This window comes from Thalassophryne amazonica, chromosome 16, assembly GCF_902500255.1.
Source record: "Thalassophryne amazonica chromosome 16, fThaAma1.1, whole genome shotgun sequence".
In the NCBI taxonomy this organism is placed as follows: Eukaryota; Metazoa; Chordata; class Actinopteri; order Batrachoidiformes; family Batrachoididae; genus Thalassophryne; species Thalassophryne amazonica.
The window spans coordinates 76,013,462-76,034,132 of NC_047118.1; the positions used below are offsets into that span (position 1 = coordinate 76,013,462).

Here is a 20,671-nt window from a genome sequence, read left to right on the forward strand (position 1 = left end):
TCTGTAAGACAATCCTGCAGTTTAGCTAATTGGTGTGTCCCCTCTGGCTTCATGGATAGATAAAGCTGGGTATCATCTGCGTAACAATGAAAATTTAAGCAATGCTGTCTAATAATACTGCCTAAGGGAAAGATGTATAAAGTGAATAAAATTGGTCCTAGCACAGAACCTTGTGGAACTCCATAATTAACCTTAGTCTGTGAAGAAGACTCCCCATTTACATGAACAAATTGTAATCTATTAGATAAATATGATTCAAACCACGCAGCGCAGTGCCTTTAATACCTATGGCATGCTCTAATCTCTGTAATAAAATTTTATGGTCAACAGTATCAAAAGCAGCACTGAGGTCTAACAGAACAAGCAGAGATGAGTCCACTGTCTGAGGCCATAAGATCATTTGTAACCTTCACTAATGCTGTTTCTGTACTATGATGAATTCTAAAACCTGACTGAAACTCTTCAAATAGACCATTCCTCTGCAGATGATCAGTTAGCTGTTTTACAACTACCCTTTCAAGAATTTTTGAGAAAAGGAAGGTTGGAGATTGGCCTATAATTAGCTAAGATAGCTGGGTCAAGTGATGGCTTTTTAAGTAATGGTTTAATTACTGCCACCTTAAAAGCCTGTGGTACATAGCCAACTAATAAAGATAGATTGATCATATTTAAGATCGAAGCATTAATTAATGGTAGGGCTTCCTTGAGCAGCCTGGTAGGAATGGGGTCTAATAAACATGTTGATGGTTTGGAGGAAGTAACTATCTACAAACACTGGCTGAATAACAAAAATCTGAACACCACACAATGGTAAAAAAAAAAAAAAAAAACTTTCAGACCTCACTGGTTTAAAGAAAGTATGTGACCACCTGTAAACAACCTGATTTCATTAAATGAGTGGTTTTCATTGGCTCAACTTATGTGATAGGACATGCACGAGTGTAAATAAAACCAAGCTTTTTTAAAATCAATGTTAAACTGTGTAGTTATAAAAACATTTTCATTCACGCAAACTGCTTCCTGAAAATAGACAAAATCTGAAGCACCACCAGGTCGGATTCCTTCAGATGTTGTGCTGTAATTTTGTTCACTAGTTTCAATTTATTTTGTTGCCATTTTTTTTAAGTTCCTGAATGATTAATTTCCCAAATAATTTAATAAAAAAATTGTAAGCATTGTTTCTATTAGAAAACAATGTTTACATTTTTTTAATTAAATAAGTTGGGAAATTAATCCAGAATGGAGTAAATCATTGTGGAACTAAAAAAAAAAAAAAAAAAAAAAAGGCAACAAAGTAAATTAGATGTCTAATGTAAAGTTAAAAGCAACTGTAAATAATAAATGAAGGTTTAAATCTGACAAAAGTGGGGTGAAAAAGTAAACATCGATTTGTGCTGAAACATGTTTTCACAAACTGAACAACAAAATATGTTTTAGGAAGGGAAAAGTTTATGCTGCAATAACAACTTTCAGAAGCTGCATCACTCAAACAACAATAAATGCACTCCATTTTATTTAGAATCTGTTTATTTCACGGATAAACATTTTGTGCTGATATTAACAGTAAAGCTACACAGGATGGCGAAAATGAAAAAAGTGAACTTCATGTTTTCTAAAAGGAATACGAGCTCATGTTACATAAACTCAGAACAGAAACAGCATCCACAGCACCCGTTTCACGCAGTCTGTGAAAAGAACAAAAACCATCTTAATACTCAACAATTAAGCCAACACTAACATTACAGTGGATTTTCACACTGGTTCTTTCCAGCGACTCTGCTCAGAATCCAGAATCAGCCGGGAAGCAGGACCAGGTTCAGGTTGGATGAGATCAAACCCATCAGAAACAACAATGCCACAGAGTTCGATGCGCTGCCAACATGATCGCCCCGATGAATGCTGGAAGGTCGAGAAGGGAAAAGAAAAGAAAAAAGTAATAATCCACCAGCGGTGTTTTGGTCACCAGGAGACGCCGCCTCCCTCTCGGCGATGGTGATGGCTGGGACCACAGCTCCTCATCAACCCTCCCACCCCACTCCTATTAAAAAATAAATAAATAAATTCTTTATTGATATCAGGACTGTTATGAAGTGTGTTTCATCAATACCTCAGTGACAAGGATCTATTTTAGCTGTTATATAAAACAAATATTGAATGTTTCTACATTCTTTCAATGGAACAAATGTTTCATGAGGTGAAAGCTGGAACATACCATTCAACTCGGCGACCAGCTTTCACCTCATGAAATATTCATACCATTGACCTCATCAACATTCATTATTTGTATATTAGTTCACCTGTAACCACAGCAATGTGCTACTCACCTGTGATCAGCAGCTCAGAGTGATGCTGTGACTGGGTGATGGGGACGGTTGGGGGCAAGGTCACTCGGAGGCAAAGGGCACCTCTGGAGGCGGGGGCTTAACTGTGACGGGCTGGGATGTACGGCGTGGGGGTGAAGGCTTTGGTTGAGCCTGCTGCTGCACAGTGTCGTAGTAGGTCACACCGCCGTACGTCACCTGGGACTGACCCTGAGAGAGAGACAATCATTATACAAAGCCTAACCCTGTAACAGAGTCTAGACCAAGATCTGAGCTATGCCAGGTCCAGGTAGGGTCCTGAGCGCTGACCATCTCAGGGTCAGAATGTCGGGTACCTGTGGACTCGGATACATGGCTGGATAGGGGAAGGTCATGACACCTGGAGGAGGGTAGAACGGCGGTGCCAACAGTTGCTGCGGTTGCCCTGGTGACAGGGAGACAGGTGGGGGTCCATAAAGGGCAGGGTTAGCGATCGGGCCACCTGATTGGTGGGGATGGAGACCTGAGGGAAAAACACAAAAGAAGACCATGAAGTCGGAGTAAAGCAGCTTCTGTGGTTGTGACTGGAGGAACCGTGCAGAGCGCACGATGAAGCATCTCAACTGCAAACCGGAGGAAATGTTTGTTTTGAGCCATCAGGAAAACTTACAATTAATAAAATACATGAGGTAATTTATTACATTACCTCATTTATTACATTAGGGGAGGTGATGGTCTAGTGGTTAAAGTGTTAGGCTTGAGACCAGAGGATCCTCTGTTCAAATCCCAGCCTGACTGGAAAATCAATAAGGGCCCTTGGGCAAGGTCCTTCATCCCCTAGTTGCTCCCAGTGTGTAGTGAGTACCTTATAAGACAGCACCCTGACATCGGGGTGAATGTGAGGCATCATTTGTAAAGCGCTTTGAGCGTCCGATGCAGATGGAAAAGCACGATATAAATGCAGTCCATTTACCATTTTACCATTACATTAAATAAGGTTTTCGATAAAATAAACATTTAACAGTGTGATTATTTTGGCTCCTCCCATGTTGCTTTGTGTCACTGCAGCAGATCCACTATGGTTCCAGCTGTTTATTTGGCTCAAGTGGCTTGTGAATCTTGGGCATTCTTGCTGAGTTTAAAATCCTGTCACCATAATACATGAATGTACGAGGTCTATTAGAAAAGTATCCGACCTTATTATTTTTTTCAAAAACCATATGGATTTGAATCACGTGTGATTACATCAGACATGCTTGAACCCTCGTGGGCATGCGAGAGTTTTTTCACGCCTGTCGGTTACGTCATTCGCCTGTGGGCAGTCTCTGAGTGAGGAGTGGCCCACCCTCTCGTCGTTTTTTCATTGTTTAGGAATGGCTCAGACTGCTGCTTTGTTTGATCAAAATTTTTTCAAAACTGTAAGGCACAACTGAGTGGACACCATTCGATAAATTCAGCTGGTTTTCGGTAAAAATTTTAACGGCTGATGAGAGATTTTGGTCTGGTAGTGTCGCCGTAAGGACGGCCCACGGCGCCTGACGGCGATCTGCGCTTCGAGGCGGCAGCATCTCGCCGTTTCAAGTTGAAAACTTCCACATTTCAGGCTCTGTTGACCCAGTAAGTCGTCAGAGAACAGAGAACTTTCAGAAGAAGTCGGCATGAGGAGTTTATTCGGACATTCCATTGTTAACGGACATTTTGTAATGAAAGAACGGCAGAGTCGCATGTCGGGCCGGACCCGACCGCGGGGGGTCGCGACAGGAAAAACACCTCCGTGTTGGAAACCTTAACGGGCAAGTTGGAACATACCCAAGCTGTTAAACAATTTCTCAGTTACTCACTTGTTGAAAGCCATCAAAAGCCGCCTGAATTTTACAAATGGTTTTCAACACGGAGGTGTTTTTCCTGTCACGGCGCACACAGATTCGCCGAGTCTTCACGGAAACGACTCGGCGAATTTGCGCTCACGTCTTTCATTACAAAATGTCCTTAAACAGTGGAATGTCCGCATAAAGTCCTCATGCCGGCCTCTTCTGAATCTTCTCTGTTCTCTCACGACGTCCTGGGTGAATTAAGCCTTAAATTAGAATGTTTTCAGGTCGAAACAGGCCGACAACGGCACCTGGAAGCGCTGCACGACGTCCCGCTCCGTGGGAAGTCCTTACAGCGACAGAAACACCCCATAATCTCTCAAACTTTTCACCGAAAACCAGCTTAATTTCTTGAATAGTGTCCACTCGGATATTCCTCACCGGTCCAGAAAAAATTTTGGTAAAGCAACGCGCGCCGTCTCGAGCAGCGTGTGAAACAAAGGAATTCAGCCGAGAGGGCTGAACCACATCTCACTCAAGGCCTGCCCACAGGGAAATGACGTCACCGACATGCGTGAAAAAACTCACGCATGCGCACGAGGGTTCAAGCATGATTGGTGTAATCGCACGTCATTCAAATCCATATAGTTTTTGAAAAAATAAAAGGTCAGTTTATTATCTAATAGACCTCGTATTTAACTCACACCACACCAGCGTTTGTGACCCTCGGACTTAAATCCAGATTGATTCATGGCACTGCAAAGGAAAGAATTTGGGCAGTTCGACACAATCTGCAGGTCACAGAACCCATCACAGGTCTGAGGTCAGCTGACAAGTTATTTTCATTTCACATAATAACATGGTGGGCAGCACGGTGGCTTAGTGGTTAGCACTGTTGCCTTACAGCGAGATGGTCATGGGTTCAATTCCCACCCGTGGCCTTTCTGTGTGGAGCTTGCATGTTCTCCCCGTGTTTGCGTGGGTTTCCTCTGGGTGCTCCGGTTTTCCTCCCACATCCAAAGACATGTGGGTTAGGTGGATTGGAATCTTTAAATTGTCCGTAGGTGTGCAAGTGGGTGTGACTGTGTTTGTTTGTCTATATGTGGCCCTGTGACAGACTGGCATCCTGTCCTGGGTGTACCCCGCCTCACGCTCTATGACTGCTGGGATAGGCTCCAGCCTCCGTGACCCTTAATTGGACGAAGCGGTTGAAGATGACTGTGTGTATAATGACATGGTTGTGATCTAAAGTGTCGGTCTGCTCTGATGGAGGAGGCAGATTTAAAGGTGAAGGCAGAGCTAACACAAGTACAGAGTGGGTGATACACAGCTCAACATTTGAACTGATTAAAGCTCACTCCAGTCAGTGCTAGGGCACTGTATTGTTTCTTAACCCTCTGGGGTCGACGCCGTCGTATGACCGCTAAAACAAGCTTTACTAAATTATAACTTTTTAATGATATGAGATAGAAACTTACTTTTATTTTTTTTTTTGCTGAAAAGTTTACTCTGCGGACTTTTGAGCCAGCCATCGGCCATCTTTGTACTCCTCATAGAAGCTGTGTGATCACGTGCGCAATGTGAGTGTCCGATCTGAATTCGTTCACCATCACATGGTTTTCCAAAATCCAATCGTAGGGCAGATTTACCTCACGTGAAAAGCCAAAGATCATTTTCAGGAGTGATATATTACTAGTTGGCCCATTTGAATAGCCCCCTGTGTGCTCCAATGAGTACGTACTATTAGTACATACTCAGTGTGCCCTGTGCCATTACGCACAGCAATCAGTGATGACAATCTCACATGCTCAAACAAAGAGTGTGTAACTATCAGGACAGTCTTTCACACAAGACCTCAAATTACTTTTACAAAGTGTCAAAACAGTTGTTTATTACAGTTTGCTGTGTGTTTTGAATAAATGTGTGTGGAAAATTATTTTTCGCTTTATTTTTTCTTGCCTATTTTTGATTGTAAACTTTTATTACACTTATAAAACACAACAAAAACATATATATTCTGAAAGCACAGGTTGTCCTGAAAAACAAAAAAGACATAAAACTTGATTGTGGGATGCAGGGAGAGCTGTTAACAGCAATAATAAAACATTTATGCCAGGCGAGTAAACTGTCCAAAAAATGCCCTCGGACCCCAGAGGGTTAAAATTCAACATGATCCAATACATACAGGCAAACAAGTATTTGATTTTTTTTTTTTGTCGATTTTGCAAGTTTCCCACCTACAAAGAATGGAGAGATCTGTAATTTTTATTATAGGTACACTTCAGCTGTGAGAGACAGAATCAAAAAAATTACATTGTATGATTTTTAAATAATTAATTTGCATTTAATTGCATCTAGTAAGTATTGGATCCCCTACCAACCAGCAAGAATTTTGTCTCTCACAGACCTGTTAATTTTTCTTTAAGAAGCCCTCTTATTCTGCACTCTTTACCTGTATTAATTGCACCTGTTTGAACTCATTACCTGTATAAAATACACCTGTCCAAACAATCAATCACACTCCAACCTGTCCACCATGGCCAAGACCAAAGAGCTGTCTAAGGACACCAGGGACAAAACTGTAGACCTGCACAAGACTGGGATGGGCTACAGGACAACAGGCAAGCAGCTTGGTAGAAGACAACAACTGTTGATGTAATTATTAGAAAATGGAAGAAACACAAGATGGTTGTCAATCTTCCTCGGTCTGGGACTCCATGCAAGATCTCGCCTCGTAGGCTAAGGATGATTCTGAGAAAGCTCAGAACTACATGGAAGGACCTGGTCAGTGACCTGAAGAGAGCTGGGAACACAGTCACAAAGATTACATTAGTAACACATGATGCTGTCATGGTTTAAAATCCTGTAGGGCATCAAGGTCCCCCTGCTCACGTCAGCACATGACCAGGCCCGATTGAAGTTCACCAGTGACCATCTGGATGATCCAGAGGAGGCATGGGAGAAGGTCATGTGGTCAGATGAGACCAAAATAGAGCTTTTTTGTATCAACTCCACTCGCCATGTTTGGAGGACAAGAACAACCCCAAGAACACCATCCAACCGTGAAAAATGGGGGGTGGAAACATAATTTTTGGGGGTGCTTTCTGCAAAGGAGACAGGACAACTGCACCATACTGAAGGGACGATGGATAGGGTCATGTATTGCGAGAGTTTGGCAACGAACCTCCTTCCCTCAGTAAGAGCATTGAAGATGGGTCGTGGCTGGTTCTTCCAGCATGACAATGACCTGAAACACACAGCCAGAGCAACTAAGGAGGGGCTCCGTAAGAAGCATTTCAAGGTCATGGAGTGGCCTAGACAGTCACCAGACCTGAACTCAATAGAACATCTTTGGAGGGAGCTGAAACTCAAAGCCTGAAAGATCTGGAGAAGATCTGTATGGAGGAGTGAACCAAAATCCCTGCTACAGTGTGTGCAAACCTGGTCAAGAACTACAGGAAACACTGACCTCTGTAATTACAAACAAATATTACCAAATATCAAGATCTGTTTTTCTATTGTATCAAATATTTATTTCATGCAATAAAATGCAAATTAATTATTTAAAAATCATACAATGTGACTGATTTTTTTTTAGATTATGTCCCTCAGTTGAAGTGCACCTATGATAAAAAATACAGACTTTTGTCTGAATACATTCTTTGTACGTGGGACAACTTGCAAAATCGACAATGGATCAAATACTTATTTTCCTCACTGTATAATGTCTGATAATCGATACAATTATGTACTCAATACTGCTTCGATTTATTTTATTTCAATGCATTCAGAAATTATAGTGTTAGTGTGTAAGTTAGTGTTTTAACACTTTAATTATACTGCTTAATAGTGTTTTAACACTTTAATTATACTGCTTAATGTGTGTTGCACTAGTATTTTCCTTTGCACAGTTTCACCTTTTCTTTGCCTTTACCTTATCCCAAATTAACATCACAACCTACAAGTTTGTTTGATTAAGATTACTAACCCCAAAAGCCTTAATCATTTTCATACATACACTCAACAAAAATATAAACGCAACACTTTTGGTTTTGCTCCCATTTTGTATTAGATGAACTCAAAGATCTAAAACTTTTTCCACATACACAATATCACCATTTCCCTCAAATATTGTTCACAAACCAGTCTAAATCTGTGATAGTGAGCACTTCTCCTTTGCTGAGATAATCCATCCCACCTCACAGGTGTGCCATATCAAGATGCTGATTAGACACCATGATTAGTGCACAGGTGTGCCTTAGACTGCCCACAATAAAAGGCCACTCTGAAAGGTGCAGTTTTAATCACACAGCACAATGCCACAGATGTCGCAAGATTTGAGGGAGCGTGCAATTGGCATGCACACAGCAGGAATGTCAACCAGAGCTGTTGCTCGTGTACTGAATGTTCATTTCTCTACCATAAGCCATCTCCAAAGGTGTTTCAGAGAATTTGGCAGTACATCCAAACAGCCTCACAACTGCAGACCACGTGTAACCACACCAGCCCAGGACCTCCACATCCAGCATGTTCACCTCCAAGATCGTCTGAGACCAGCCACTTGGACAGCTGCTGAAAATCGGTTTGCATAACCAAAGAATTTCTGCACAAACTGTCAGAAACCGTCTCAGGGAAGCTCATCTGCATGCTCATCGTCCTCATCGGGGTCTCGACCTGACTCCAGTTCGTCGTCGTAACCGACTTCAGTGGGCAAATGCTCACATTCGCTGGCGTTTGGCACGTTGGAGAGGTGTTCTCTTCACGGATGAATCCCGGTTCACACTGTCCAGGGCAGATGGCAGACAGCGTGTGTGGCGTCGTGTGGCTGAGCGGTTTTCTGATGTCAATGTTGTGGATTGAGTGGCCCATGGAGGCGGTGGGGTGATGGTATAGGCAGGCGTCTGTTATGGACGAAGAACACAGGTGCATTTTATTGATGGCATTTTGAATGCACAGAGATACCGTGACGAGATCCTGAGGCCCATTGTTGTGCCATACATCCAAGAACATCACCTCATGTTGCAGCAGGATAATGCACCGCCCCATGTTGCAAGGATCTGTACACAATTCTTGGAAGCTGAAAATGTCCCAGTTCTTGCATGGCCGGCATACTCACCGGACATGCCACCCATTGAGCATGTTTGGGATGCTCTGGACCGGCGTATACGACACCGTGTACCAGTTCCTGCCAATATCCAGCAACTTCGCACAGCCATTGAAGAGGAGTGGACCAACATTCCACAGGCCACAGTTGACAACCTGATCAACTCTATGCGAAGGAGATGTGTTGCACTGCATGAGGCAAATGGTGGTCACACCAGATACTGACTGGTATCTCAGAGTGGCCTTTTATTGTGGACAGTCTAAGGTACACCTGTGCATTAATCATGGTGTCTAATAAGCATCTTGATATGGCACACCTGTGAGGTGGGATGGATTATCTCAGCAAAGGAGAAGTGCTCACTATCACAGATTTAGACTGGTTTGTGAACAGTATTTGAGGGAAATGGTGATATTGTGTATGTGGAAAAAGTTTTAGATCTTTGAGTTCATCTCATACAAAATGGGAGCAAAACCAAAAGTGTTGCGTTTATATTTTTGTTGAGTGTTGTCACAGACTGAGCTGTGACGCTTACGCAGTCAATAGCGGGAGGGGCAGCAATTAGTTGGTAGCTAGCAACTATGCTGCATGGACGTTGACTGTGTTTCACAGGTCATCCAGCTGTATGTATTGTTTTCATTCTCCTGGTTCATTATTTATTGTCAGTAATCATCATTGCCATAAGTTTTATTTAGTATTGTGACTAAGACTGCAGGGAAAGGCCTACCGGCATCTCTTATGTTGCAAAGTGTTTGTTTTCATCGCGTTTTAAAACGTGTATTTTATACCGTTGCTCATTACCAAAGTTTATTTGCTTTGGTGATCTTTAAAACACTGGTAAAACATTTCTGTAATAGTTTAAGCTTACTCACCAGGGTTGTTGGTATGCGGGTGCTTCCTTGGTTGGGGTAAACTGAGTGAATGGTCCATTCAGTGTAAATACCGGGGTTGAGTGGAGTGAACTATTTTAGACAGGGGTGTTTTATTTGGTCATGTTCATATTTCATTTTATTATATTTAGAGGGAGTTTTGGTTAAAGGAAATGGTGGTGGGTGTTTATATATTTTGTGGGTATTTCTTTGGGTTGTTATTTTGTGTTTATGTTATTGTTCTTAGTTGATTGATTTATTTTGTGAATGGAATTTACCTGTGGGAGGGGCTGTTGCTTTTTAAAGGGCTCAGAGCCTCAGTTGAGAAAAGGAGATCGGAGGGGAAGGTTGTGTTTCAGTGAACGTGTATGTAAGTAGTGGCCCAGAGTCTTTGATAGATATAGTCTGGCACTCTTGCTTATTTGTTTTGATGTACATCTTGGGATGCACTGTAAATATCTGCATTTTTGGAAGAAGAAAAAATAAAAGAAACGTTTTTAGTTGGGGAAACTGTCTCTTGGCCACTCCGTCGCCGGTCATCCTGTTACATGTGGTGTCAGAAGTGGGACAGCGGAGTGAGACGGAGAGAAGACCAATTAAAACAGCTGATAAGATGGCTACCAGGAAGAAGGCTACTGAAGGCAAGGAAGATGGAGCAATAGGGGGTGCTATTGAGACGGGAGTGTCTACTCCACAGCTTGCCACAATAGATATAGCCATCGATCGACTTGCCATGATGTTCCAGTCGTTTATGGAAGTGCAGCGTGCCAGAGATGAGCGAATGGAGAGAGATGCATCTGAGCAAGCCCAGGAGGTCAAGGTTCTGACGCATCAGGTGACGCAGCTACAGCTGGACGTGAGGTCAGGCCAATCCACAACCCCGCCACCATCCCTGGATACTTTAACGCCTGAACCACCACCAGTGACCATCGAGGGGCGTTTTCCAAAAATGGCCAAGCTGGAAGAAGCTGATAATATTGAACACTACTTGACTACTTTTGAAAGGCTAGCCATAGTTTGTGGCTGGAGTAGAGCAACCTGGGCCGTGCATCTCATCCCGTTGTTGACGGGGAAGGCCCGCAGTGCTTTCGTTGCTATGAATCCAAATGACACAACCGACTACGATCGCTTGAAGGAGGCAGTGTTGAAGAAATATGAAATCAATGCTGAGACGTATCGACAGCAGTTTAGAGCCCTGGACACCAGTCCGACTGAGACGCCACAGGAGCTGTATGTCCGATTGAAGGACCTGTTTTGTAAGTGGATCGGATATGAGAAGAGTAGTAAAGAGAACCTGATGGAGATGCTGGTACTGGAGCAGTATCTACGTGTGTTATATCCGGATGTGAGGACCTGGGTTAGGGAGCGTAACCCGAAGACTGCAGCAGAAGCCGCAGTACTGGTGGAGAGCTATGTGGCTGCGCACAGAGGTCCCCGAGGCTACCGCTATGCTGGGGTGTTGGAGCAGAGCATTAGGAGTAAGTCTGTTGGGAGGGGAGTTGGTTTTGGTACGACTAATAGTCATAACCTTGGTAGAGTCCCGCTACCACCCCCCACGGACCGTGTTAGATCTCAGAACATTTCCTGTTATAATTGTGGCCAGGAAGGTCATAAGAGCCCTGCTTGCCCCCTGAGGAAGTCAAATTACAGCCATTTATGCTATGTTCCCCACCCCACCACTCTTTTAAATACTTGGGAGAATAGAGATCCTGTTATCACCATTGAGTTAAATGGTAAATGTGTTAAAGCATTGGTGGATACTGGATGTTCACAGACACTTGTGCAAGCTGACCTAATCCCCCTAGAGTTCCGCAATGGTAATGGAAAACTGACCATCTCTTGTGTACATGGAGATAAAAGTGAGCATGATACAGCCGATGTGTATGTCAGAGTGCAGGGACAGACATACTTGTTAAGGGTGGGACTGGTGTCTAAGTTGCCATATCCTGTGTTGTTAGGCCAGGATCTTCCAGTGTTACTTGAGTTGGTGAATAGAACTGGTTTGTGTGGTGTTGTAACAAGAGCACAGGCTCGGGAACAGCAAGTAGTGTTGACAGAGTTGCCATATTATGGCGAGGAGGTTCCTGTTGAGTCCACATTGACTAAGCAGCAGAGGTGCGATAGGCGTAGACAGATTGTTGAAGACACTTTGAGTCAAAAAGACGTGCGGATAGAGAATATTGACCCCCCTGAATTGATGGATGGGGATTTTACTGGTAATCTGGCAGAGGAGCAGCGGGCAGACCCTACACTGACACAGAGTTTTAAGAGAGCAGAGGAAGGCGTAGGTTATGTTCCTATGTTAGGTAAGGAGGGCTATACTGTGCAAAATGAGCTGCTGTATAGACAGAGTGAGGATGGACTGCAATTGTTGATCCCGAAGAAGTACCGTAAGCAGGTACTGGAATTGGGTCACACTATACCTTGGGCTGGACACCTGGCCTTTTTGAAAACATTACAGAGAGTAAGCAAACGTTTTTATTGGCCGGGGTTGTTCTCTGATGTTAAAGAATTTTGCAAGTCTTGTCCTCAGTGTCAGTTGTCAGGAGGTAAAAACCTTGCCCGTGCTCCATTGATCCCCTTACCTGTTATTGATACGCCATTTGAGAGGATAGCTGTTGATGTGGTAGGCCCTCTTGAAAAGAGCAAGTCAGGGAATAGATTCATCCTGGTGATATGTGATTATGCCACAAGATACCCCGAAGCCTTTCCCCTGAGAGATGTTACAGCTAAGCGAGTGGCGACAGCTATGCTGCAGCTCTTCTCTAGAGTAGGGTTACCCCGTGAGGTGCTTACCGATCAGGGCCCCAACTTTATGAGTACAATCCTCAGGCAGGTTTATGATATCCTGGGCATTAGGCGTATCAGAACCACTCCTTACCATCCACAGACCGACGGACTTGTTGAACGGTTCAATCAGACCCTTCTCAGCATGCTTCGGAAGTTCGTGGAAGATTCTGGCAAGGACTGGGACCAGTGGCTACCATACTTGCTCTTTGCTTATAGAGAAGTACCCCAGGCGTCAACAGGATTTTCCCCCTTCGAGCTCCTGTATGCACACCAGGTTCGAGGTCCCCTTGATGTGCTGAAAGAGACTTGGGAGGGTGAGATGTCCGCTGGTACGAATATCATCTCGTATGTGCTGGAGATGAGGGAGAAACTTGCTGCTGCATCTGCTCTGGTACGGGAGAATTTGCAGAAGGCACAAGAGAGACAAAAGGCATGGTACGATCGTTCGGCCAGAACACGCTGTTTTCAGGCTGGTGACAAGGTCCTCTTGCTGCTGCCTAGTTCCGAGAACAAACTGTTGGCGAAGTGGCAGGGGCCATACACTGTTACCAGGAGGATGGGACCGGTGACGTACGAGATTCACATGCCAGATCATCGTAAGAAGCACCAAGTCTATCATGTGAACATGCTGAAGAAGTGGACTGGGCGTCAAGAGCAGCAGCTGGAGGAGTCTGCTCTGTTCATCCGTGCCATTGAGGAAGAGGAGGAGCATAGTGAGCAGTACTTACCGTGCTGGGGCGAAGGCTCTACATTGGATTTGAGCCATTTGCCCGATGACCGTCAGCGGGAGTTGACCGCCATCTTACCCGATGGTCTCTTCATGGAGAGGCCGGGACGGACGGAGATGGTGGTGCATCGCATAACCTTGAAAGACCAGCGGTCGGTGAGACAGCCATGCTACCGGGTTCCAGAGAGCCTGTTATCCGTGTTGAAGGATGAGTTGGACATGATGCTGGAGTTGGGGGTGATCGAGCCTTCCTCCAGTGAGTGGAGTAGTCCTATCATCTTTGTTCCCAAGAAGGACGGCACTCTGAGGTTTTGCCTGGACTGTAGGAAGGTCAACTCCCAGTCTGAGTTTGACTCTTACCCTATGCCGAGGGTTGATGATTTGGTCGAGCGTCTTGGCAAAGCCAAGTACTTGACCACGATTGACCTATGCAAGGGGTATTGGCAAGTGCCATTGGCTGAGGACAGCAGGAAGCTGACTGCCTTTAGGACACCTTTTGGCCATTACCAATTTACGGTGCTCCCTTTTGGGTTGCATGGAGCGCCTGCAACGTTCCAGAGGTTGATGGACAGGCTTCTCAGGGGGACTGAGGGCTTTGCCGCCGCCTACCTGGATGATATTTGTGTATACAGCTCCACGTGGGAGGAGCATTTGCAACATTTGCAACTGGTCCTCTCCTTGGTGAAGGAGGCGGGCCTGACCATCCATCCTGGAAAGTGTATGCTGGCCAGGGAAGAGACGGCGTATCTTGGTTACATGTTGGGCCGGGGTGTCATTCGGCCTCAAGTTGGGAAAGTTGAGGCCATTAAGGTTGTTGAGCGCCCTACCACCAAGAAGCAAGTGCGCTCCTTTTTGGGCTTGGTTGGGTGGTATAGACGTTTTATACCCAACTTTTCGGAGAGGGCGGTCCCACTGACTGAGCTCATACGTACTAGCCAGCCTAACAGGGTGGTATGGACTGAAGAGTGTGAGGCGGCGTTTCAGGGTTTGAAGGACTCCTTGTGTAGGGAGCCGGTGCTGCTCAGCCCGGACTTCAGCAAGACTTTCACTGTTCAAACTGATGCCTCAGAGCGGGGCCTTGGTGCGGTGTTGTTGCAGGAGGAAGATGGACATTGGCGACCTGTGGCTTACATCAGCCGCAAACTGTTGCCGCGGGAGTGTAACTACTCCACGGTTGAGAAAGAATGCCTTGCTATTAAGTGGGCATTGGACTCTCTTAAATACTATTTGTTGGGGAGGAAATTTATTTTAGAGACTGACCATAGGGCATTGTCTTGGTTAGGGCGCATGAAGGATACCAACTCCAGGATCACTAGGTGGTTCCTGGCTGTACAGCCATTCGATTTTGAAGTGCGGTACAGGTCGGGGAGGTTGAATACTACTGCAGATTTCCTTTCTAGGGCGTCGTGGTGGCATCCTTAGAAGGGGGGGGAAATGTCACAGACTGAGCTGTGACGCTTACGCAGTCAATAGCGGGAGGGGCAGCAATTAGTTGGTAGCTAGCAACTATGCTGCATGGACGTTGACTGTGTTTCACAGGTCATCCAGCTGTATGTATTGTTTTCATTCTCCTGGTTCATTATTTATTGTCAGTAATCATCATTGCCATAAGTTTTAATTAGTATTGTGACTAAGACTGCAGGGAAAGGCCTACCGGCATCTCTTATGTTGCAAAGTGTTTGTTTTCATCGCGTTTTAAAACGTGTATTTTATACCGTTGCTCATTACCAAAGTTTATTTGCTTTGGTGATCTTTAAAACACTGGTAAAACATTTCTGTAATAGTTTAAGCTTACTCACCAGGGTTGTTGGTATGCGGGTGCTTCCTTGGTTGGGGTAAACTGAGTGAATGGTCCATTCAGTGTAAATACCGGGGTTGAGTGGAGTGAACTATTTTAGACAGGGGTGTTTTATTTGGTCATGTTCATATTTCATTTTATTATATTTAGAGGGAGTTTTGGTTAAAGGAAATGGTGGTGGGTGTTTATATATTTTGTGGGTATTTCTTTGGGTTGTTATTTTGTGTTTATGTTATTGTTCTTAGTTGATTGATTTATTTTGTGAATGGAATTTACCTGTGGGAGGGGCTGTTGCTTTTTAAAGGGCTCAGAGCCTCAGTTGAGAAAAGGAGATCGGAGGGGAAGGTTGTGTTTCAGTGAACGTGTATGTAAGTAGTGGCCCAGAGTCTTTGATAGATATAGTCTGGCACTCTTGCTTATTTGTTTTGATGTACATCTTGGGATGCACTGTAAATATCTGCATTTTTGGAAGAAGAAAAAATAAAAGAAACGTTTTTAGTTGGGGAAACTGTCTCTTGGCCACTCCGTCGCCGGTCATCCTGTTACAAGTGTATTTATGGCTTTCCATCAATATAAATTTACAACACCAAACAGATGCAGTAATACCCTCACTTAGACATTATTTGAAAGAAAAGAAAGAAAAAAAAAAAGATAGCGCTCACATCCCACTATAGTTATGCAGAAAAGTTAGATTCAGTAAACATATTTTTATATGGCTCATGAATTCCACTTAGTGCAAAGCTGTATTAAAGCTGAGGAACAGAGTAAGTAATACTGATTAAACATTTGAGTTGTTAAAAATGTTACTTGTAGTAGTAGTAGTATGAAAAAAATGATTTCAGAAGTGGACCTTTACTCTGAGGGTGTTGTGGGGGGCCATTCTCTCCCCTTTCTGCCTGGTTAAGGCCCTGACCTGCACAGTCTGAGCAGGAAGAATGGGGAACTTGTGTATTTATGTGGCAAGTGCTACTTGACTGACAGGTAAGAAAGTTTTGCCCGTACTTTTATCTTGTGCCATCCTCAGAAACAGTGTTTGGGGGGAAGCAAAGTGGTTTTGTTTGTTTTATAACACGCCGCAGGTGCGCTACTGTTCTGTTTTTAGCTGTCGTTCTCTATTTTTTGCTTCTACTTTAGCTGCGTTAACACAGTCAGAGGACATACACAGACATTGAAAGAAAAAGCCTAAGTAAATCTGTTTGGAAAACTCACTGCGGATGTGGTGCTTTTGTTTGTTGCATTGCCACTGAGCTGTGAGACAACGTAAACAGTTCAATTGTTCAACACTTCAATTTCAAGAAGAAACATCATGCAGGTCAGACTCAATGGGGTGATAATGTGCTTTGGTCATAATATCAAAAGAGAAACACAAGGAAATGTTGCAGAAAGACAACCACAGAGATGCATAAAATAATTAAAAGACTTAAACTAATAAACATCTATTGATAATTGTATTGAGCCATTTTTAAATCCAAATTCTTTAACTTCTTATAAGTAAATACTTTCTGGTTTATTTTATTACTTTCTTTACTCCTCTGACAGCAAACTGAGTATCTGGGTTGTGGACATAAGTCATTTGACAGCATAATCTTCAGGTCTGGAAAACAATGACTGACATTTTTCCATCATTTCATGCACCAGACAACTAATCGATTAATTTCCTGATTAATCCATTATGAAACTAACTGTTGGTTGGAGTCCTAAACAACATACAGTCCAGCATTCATAACTGATGGTAAGCGGGAAAGAAAAAACAACCAGGGGGTGAAGGTCGAACTCCCAGTCAGATAAACCATGAGCAAATCAGTGCTTGTACTGATACCAGATGAACTCTTCTCTTTCCCAACATGGTAAAAACAATGAAAGACAAAACGGCACTAACCCGGGTGGGCAATGTGCATCTCTGGCTGAACCAGCATGCCCTGTGGTGGAATGGGGGTGGGGCCTTCGCCGTGGGTGTAAACTGGTCCCTGGTATGACACTGTGATACAAAGACAGAAAAATAAATAAATTCAACACATGCAACATAACTATATTAAAATTTGTCCTTTGTTTCCCTCTACTGGTTAACAAATGCAACTGCAGTACACAGAAATCAGTGTTTTTAACCTTTTCAGACATTTTCACCCTCCATGTCACTTGTGTTCTACTGCATTCATTCTGCACAAGCTCCCAGTGATGGAGGTCATGTACTGATACCGTCTGCGTCTGAATGCAGGCAGAATACCAAATGAGGTGGATGTACTTTGTGGGCGGCAATGTGCAAAGTATAAGACTAAGTATTTCGACTGCAGACTGGAGGAAATATTAAACACTGTGGACTTTGCAGACTACCACAAGATGACAACTTCTCATGTTTGCTAAATCATACATTCCGCAGCTGCTATAGCTCATACATTAAACTGACACTTTAATGTCTATTCTTAAAATTTTGTGTATTAGTAACACTTTACACAGGTGTGTGACAGAGACATATTTGTGGCACTTCTGCTTGGGACTCCGGCGAGGGCGGACGTATCTCCTCCTCTCTCCTCTATCTCTGCTCCAACCTTCAAAGTCCCTACTTCACTGGGCTGTGAATTCAAACTATATTGGATTAAACATGGAATTGATCAGCTGGTCTCTGAACACTACTGACACCATTTTTTTTTTTTCCCCAACAAGGAAATCAGGGCCGGGGGACCCTGTGTGCCCAGATCGAGCCTACCCTGTGGGTTATGTTCTCGACACCTGGAAGAAATGGCGTGTTGCATGCTTGGACTCTCGGTGGAGGATGCCAAAGATTTATTTATATTTGGTTTTGTTGTAGGAGGGCTGGTACTTATTGGTTTATGTGCTGCCCTGACTTACTGGAGAATTGGCAAGACGGCTGCTACCAAAACCACGACCCCTCACCCTCATGATTAATGAGTTGGGCAAGGTGATACATTCTCAGACTGCGTTAACCCTTGAACTCAGACGCATGTTGGATAACATCTCGGAGCAAATGCATGCCTTGCAAAAGAAGATGTCGCAGACCAGGAAATACTCAAATTGGATTTGGTTGTTCATGAGAGCTGCAAATGTGTTTTCACTGCTCAACTATAAACATGGCCGGCCTATCAGCCTCTGAAGGTCAAAACGCCCCGTTTTCCCCCAGAAGAATTTCTACAGCCTTAGTGAACCATTCAGTTGCCTTCTTATCTTTTGCAACTCCAGCACACACGGACAGAAACTGCCACTCACACATGGACAGTGACTGATGCGGATGCTCCCACCCCCTTCCCCTCTGTGTTCCTGTCCCCATCCCCCACCCCATCCTGCCCCCCACTCACATCACTCCCTTCCCCCTCCGGGGTGCAGCGCAGCTTTAGCTGTGGCAGCTCCCCATTCCCCCCAAGCTGGCTGCGCAACCACGTGTTGCTGCAGCTCCCCCACACTCACATTTTCTCAATTTGGATGACAGACAGTTTCAAAGTTTAGTGTACATAAACAATCAAATGTATATGTGCAGTTGTTTTAATTCTGATGTGGGCCATTATTATGTTCGACTCGTAATAACTGGATTAATTGCTGTACATTTGTATGAGGTAATTGGGTGTTAAATGAATTGCCCTTTTAGGGATCAATAAAATTGTCTGAAGCTTACTGGGCTCATAGTAGTGTCCTTCCATTACCCCCAGGTGCATGGGTGGAGCTGGCTCAGGCACAGCTCTCTGACGCTGTGAAGAATATCGTTTGGCCCGGTTAGAACCAACTCCCATCTCATCCACGCTGGAGAACTGTGGTGGTGCAGCAGAGATGTGCATGGGGGCGGGGATGCCTACAGAAAACGAAATATTCAGGCTGCACAGTTCAAATACTTTTTAATGTACACATGAAGGCGAAGACCTCTTTGCTAAACTTTGCATCCACTAATCTTTCTCAGAACTTTACGCTGTGGCTGATCAACTTTGCAGCATGCACCACAGCTACTGCAGCTCTGCACGTCACTGCTGTTTTTAGAAATCAGAACTAGTACTCTTCTCCAGTCTTTAAGCATTCTCTCACTTTCCAAGATTTTATTATACAATATAGTTAAAAACTCAACTGACATCTCTCCTAAGCATATCCATGCAAACACTGGAATGTCATCTGGATCAGCTGCCTTTCCTCTCTTCATCCTGACGAATTTCGTGCAGTTCTTGATTTGCTCTCTCCACATCATTCAGCCTTTTCTCTCTCTCTCATTTCTTCATTCAACAGCTCCTAAAAATACTCCCTCAACCTCCTCAACACACTCTTCTCACTTGTCAACAACACATTACATCCTTTCCAGCTCAGTCTCTGTCTGGCCAAATGGTAAAAGTCTATTTCGTTTAGTGTTCTCAGAGTCAGGCGCTACAGACCAGTTTTGACTGCACAGATTGGAAAGACTTTGAAGCTGCATCTACAGACATTCATGTATGGAGTTAAAATTGTCATTAATATTTGTAAATGCACACAGGGTGATCTACAAATAATCACTGATTTGCAAATGTGTTCAGATATCCACAAATGTAAATTTCATATTTGTAACTTGTAAACTGGTCTTTGCAAATAATGTTGTATTTGCAAATATAAAAATTTGTAAAAAAAAAAAAAAAAAAAAAAAATTATATTTGTAAAACTGGAAATTGTATTTGTGAATTGAGTTTCAGCATTTGTGGATCACCAATTACACGCATTCACTTTCCTCTGCGACGTCATTTTGAGACTTTTCGTGAACACAGATCCACAAACAAATGCCTACTGATTCACAAATATACACGCACACTGGATATCCACTAGATGGCAGTGTGGTTCCATTCATTGATGTGGCTGAAACTATATGCTCCCGGATGACTCTAATCGTGATCGTTACTGAGTTATTTAAAATGCTTATCGCAAAGCGTTCTTTTTTACGACATAATGCAAGTTTTATAAGTCCGCGGACACTGATCTGTGTGTTACAGATACAAATCAGTTTCCTCGGATCCGCGGAGCCTGGCTGTTGCGACAGTTGTCGTAAAGTGGGACTGGTTGGTTGCTGCGGTGACCCTGTGTGGCTCCTGTGCGAAGCTTAGCTAAATGTAGCAACTTTTAGAACTTTCAAGTTTTTAAAAGAAGAATTTTGCAGCATGTCTGTGTCACAGAGCACGCACAGGCGCAACGCTGTTTAATACACTTATTTGAACCACTGCGTTAAAGAGTACAACACTAACACCCCGACCCCCTCCCCATGATGAAATCCGCGGACACAATTTTAAAAAAATAATTCAGCTTGCCACATCAATGAATG

The 20,671-nt window shown here is 43.7% G+C and overlaps 1 protein-coding gene across 3 annotated transcripts in view; it reads right to left on the reverse strand.

Moving 5' to 3' along the window:
* Nucleotides 1-1,514: 1,514 nt before the first annotated feature.
* The window catches only part of casc3 (casc3 exon junction complex subunit), a 54,162-nt gene continuing 35,005 nt past the window's right edge, over nt 1,515-20,671 (reverse strand). Inside the window, exons 8-12 of one of the 3 annotated variants that reach the window (XM_034190114.1) lie at nt 19,022-19,195; nt 17,276-17,374; nt 2,657-2,823; nt 2,325-2,525; nt 1,515-2,038 (exon numbers count right to left, since the gene is read on the reverse strand). In XM_034190114.1, coding sequence (XP_034046005.1) covers nt 2,385-2,525; nt 2,657-2,823; nt 17,276-17,374; nt 19,022-19,195 — 581 coding nt within the window. In that variant the 3' untranslated portion in view covers nt 1,515-2,038; nt 2,325-2,384. Of the gene's footprint in view, nt 2,039-2,324; nt 2,532-2,656; nt 2,824-17,275; nt 17,375-19,021; nt 19,196-20,671 lie in introns of all 3 variants that reach the window. The other 2 variants (XM_034190113.1, XM_034190112.1) reach the window with 2 other exon arrangements.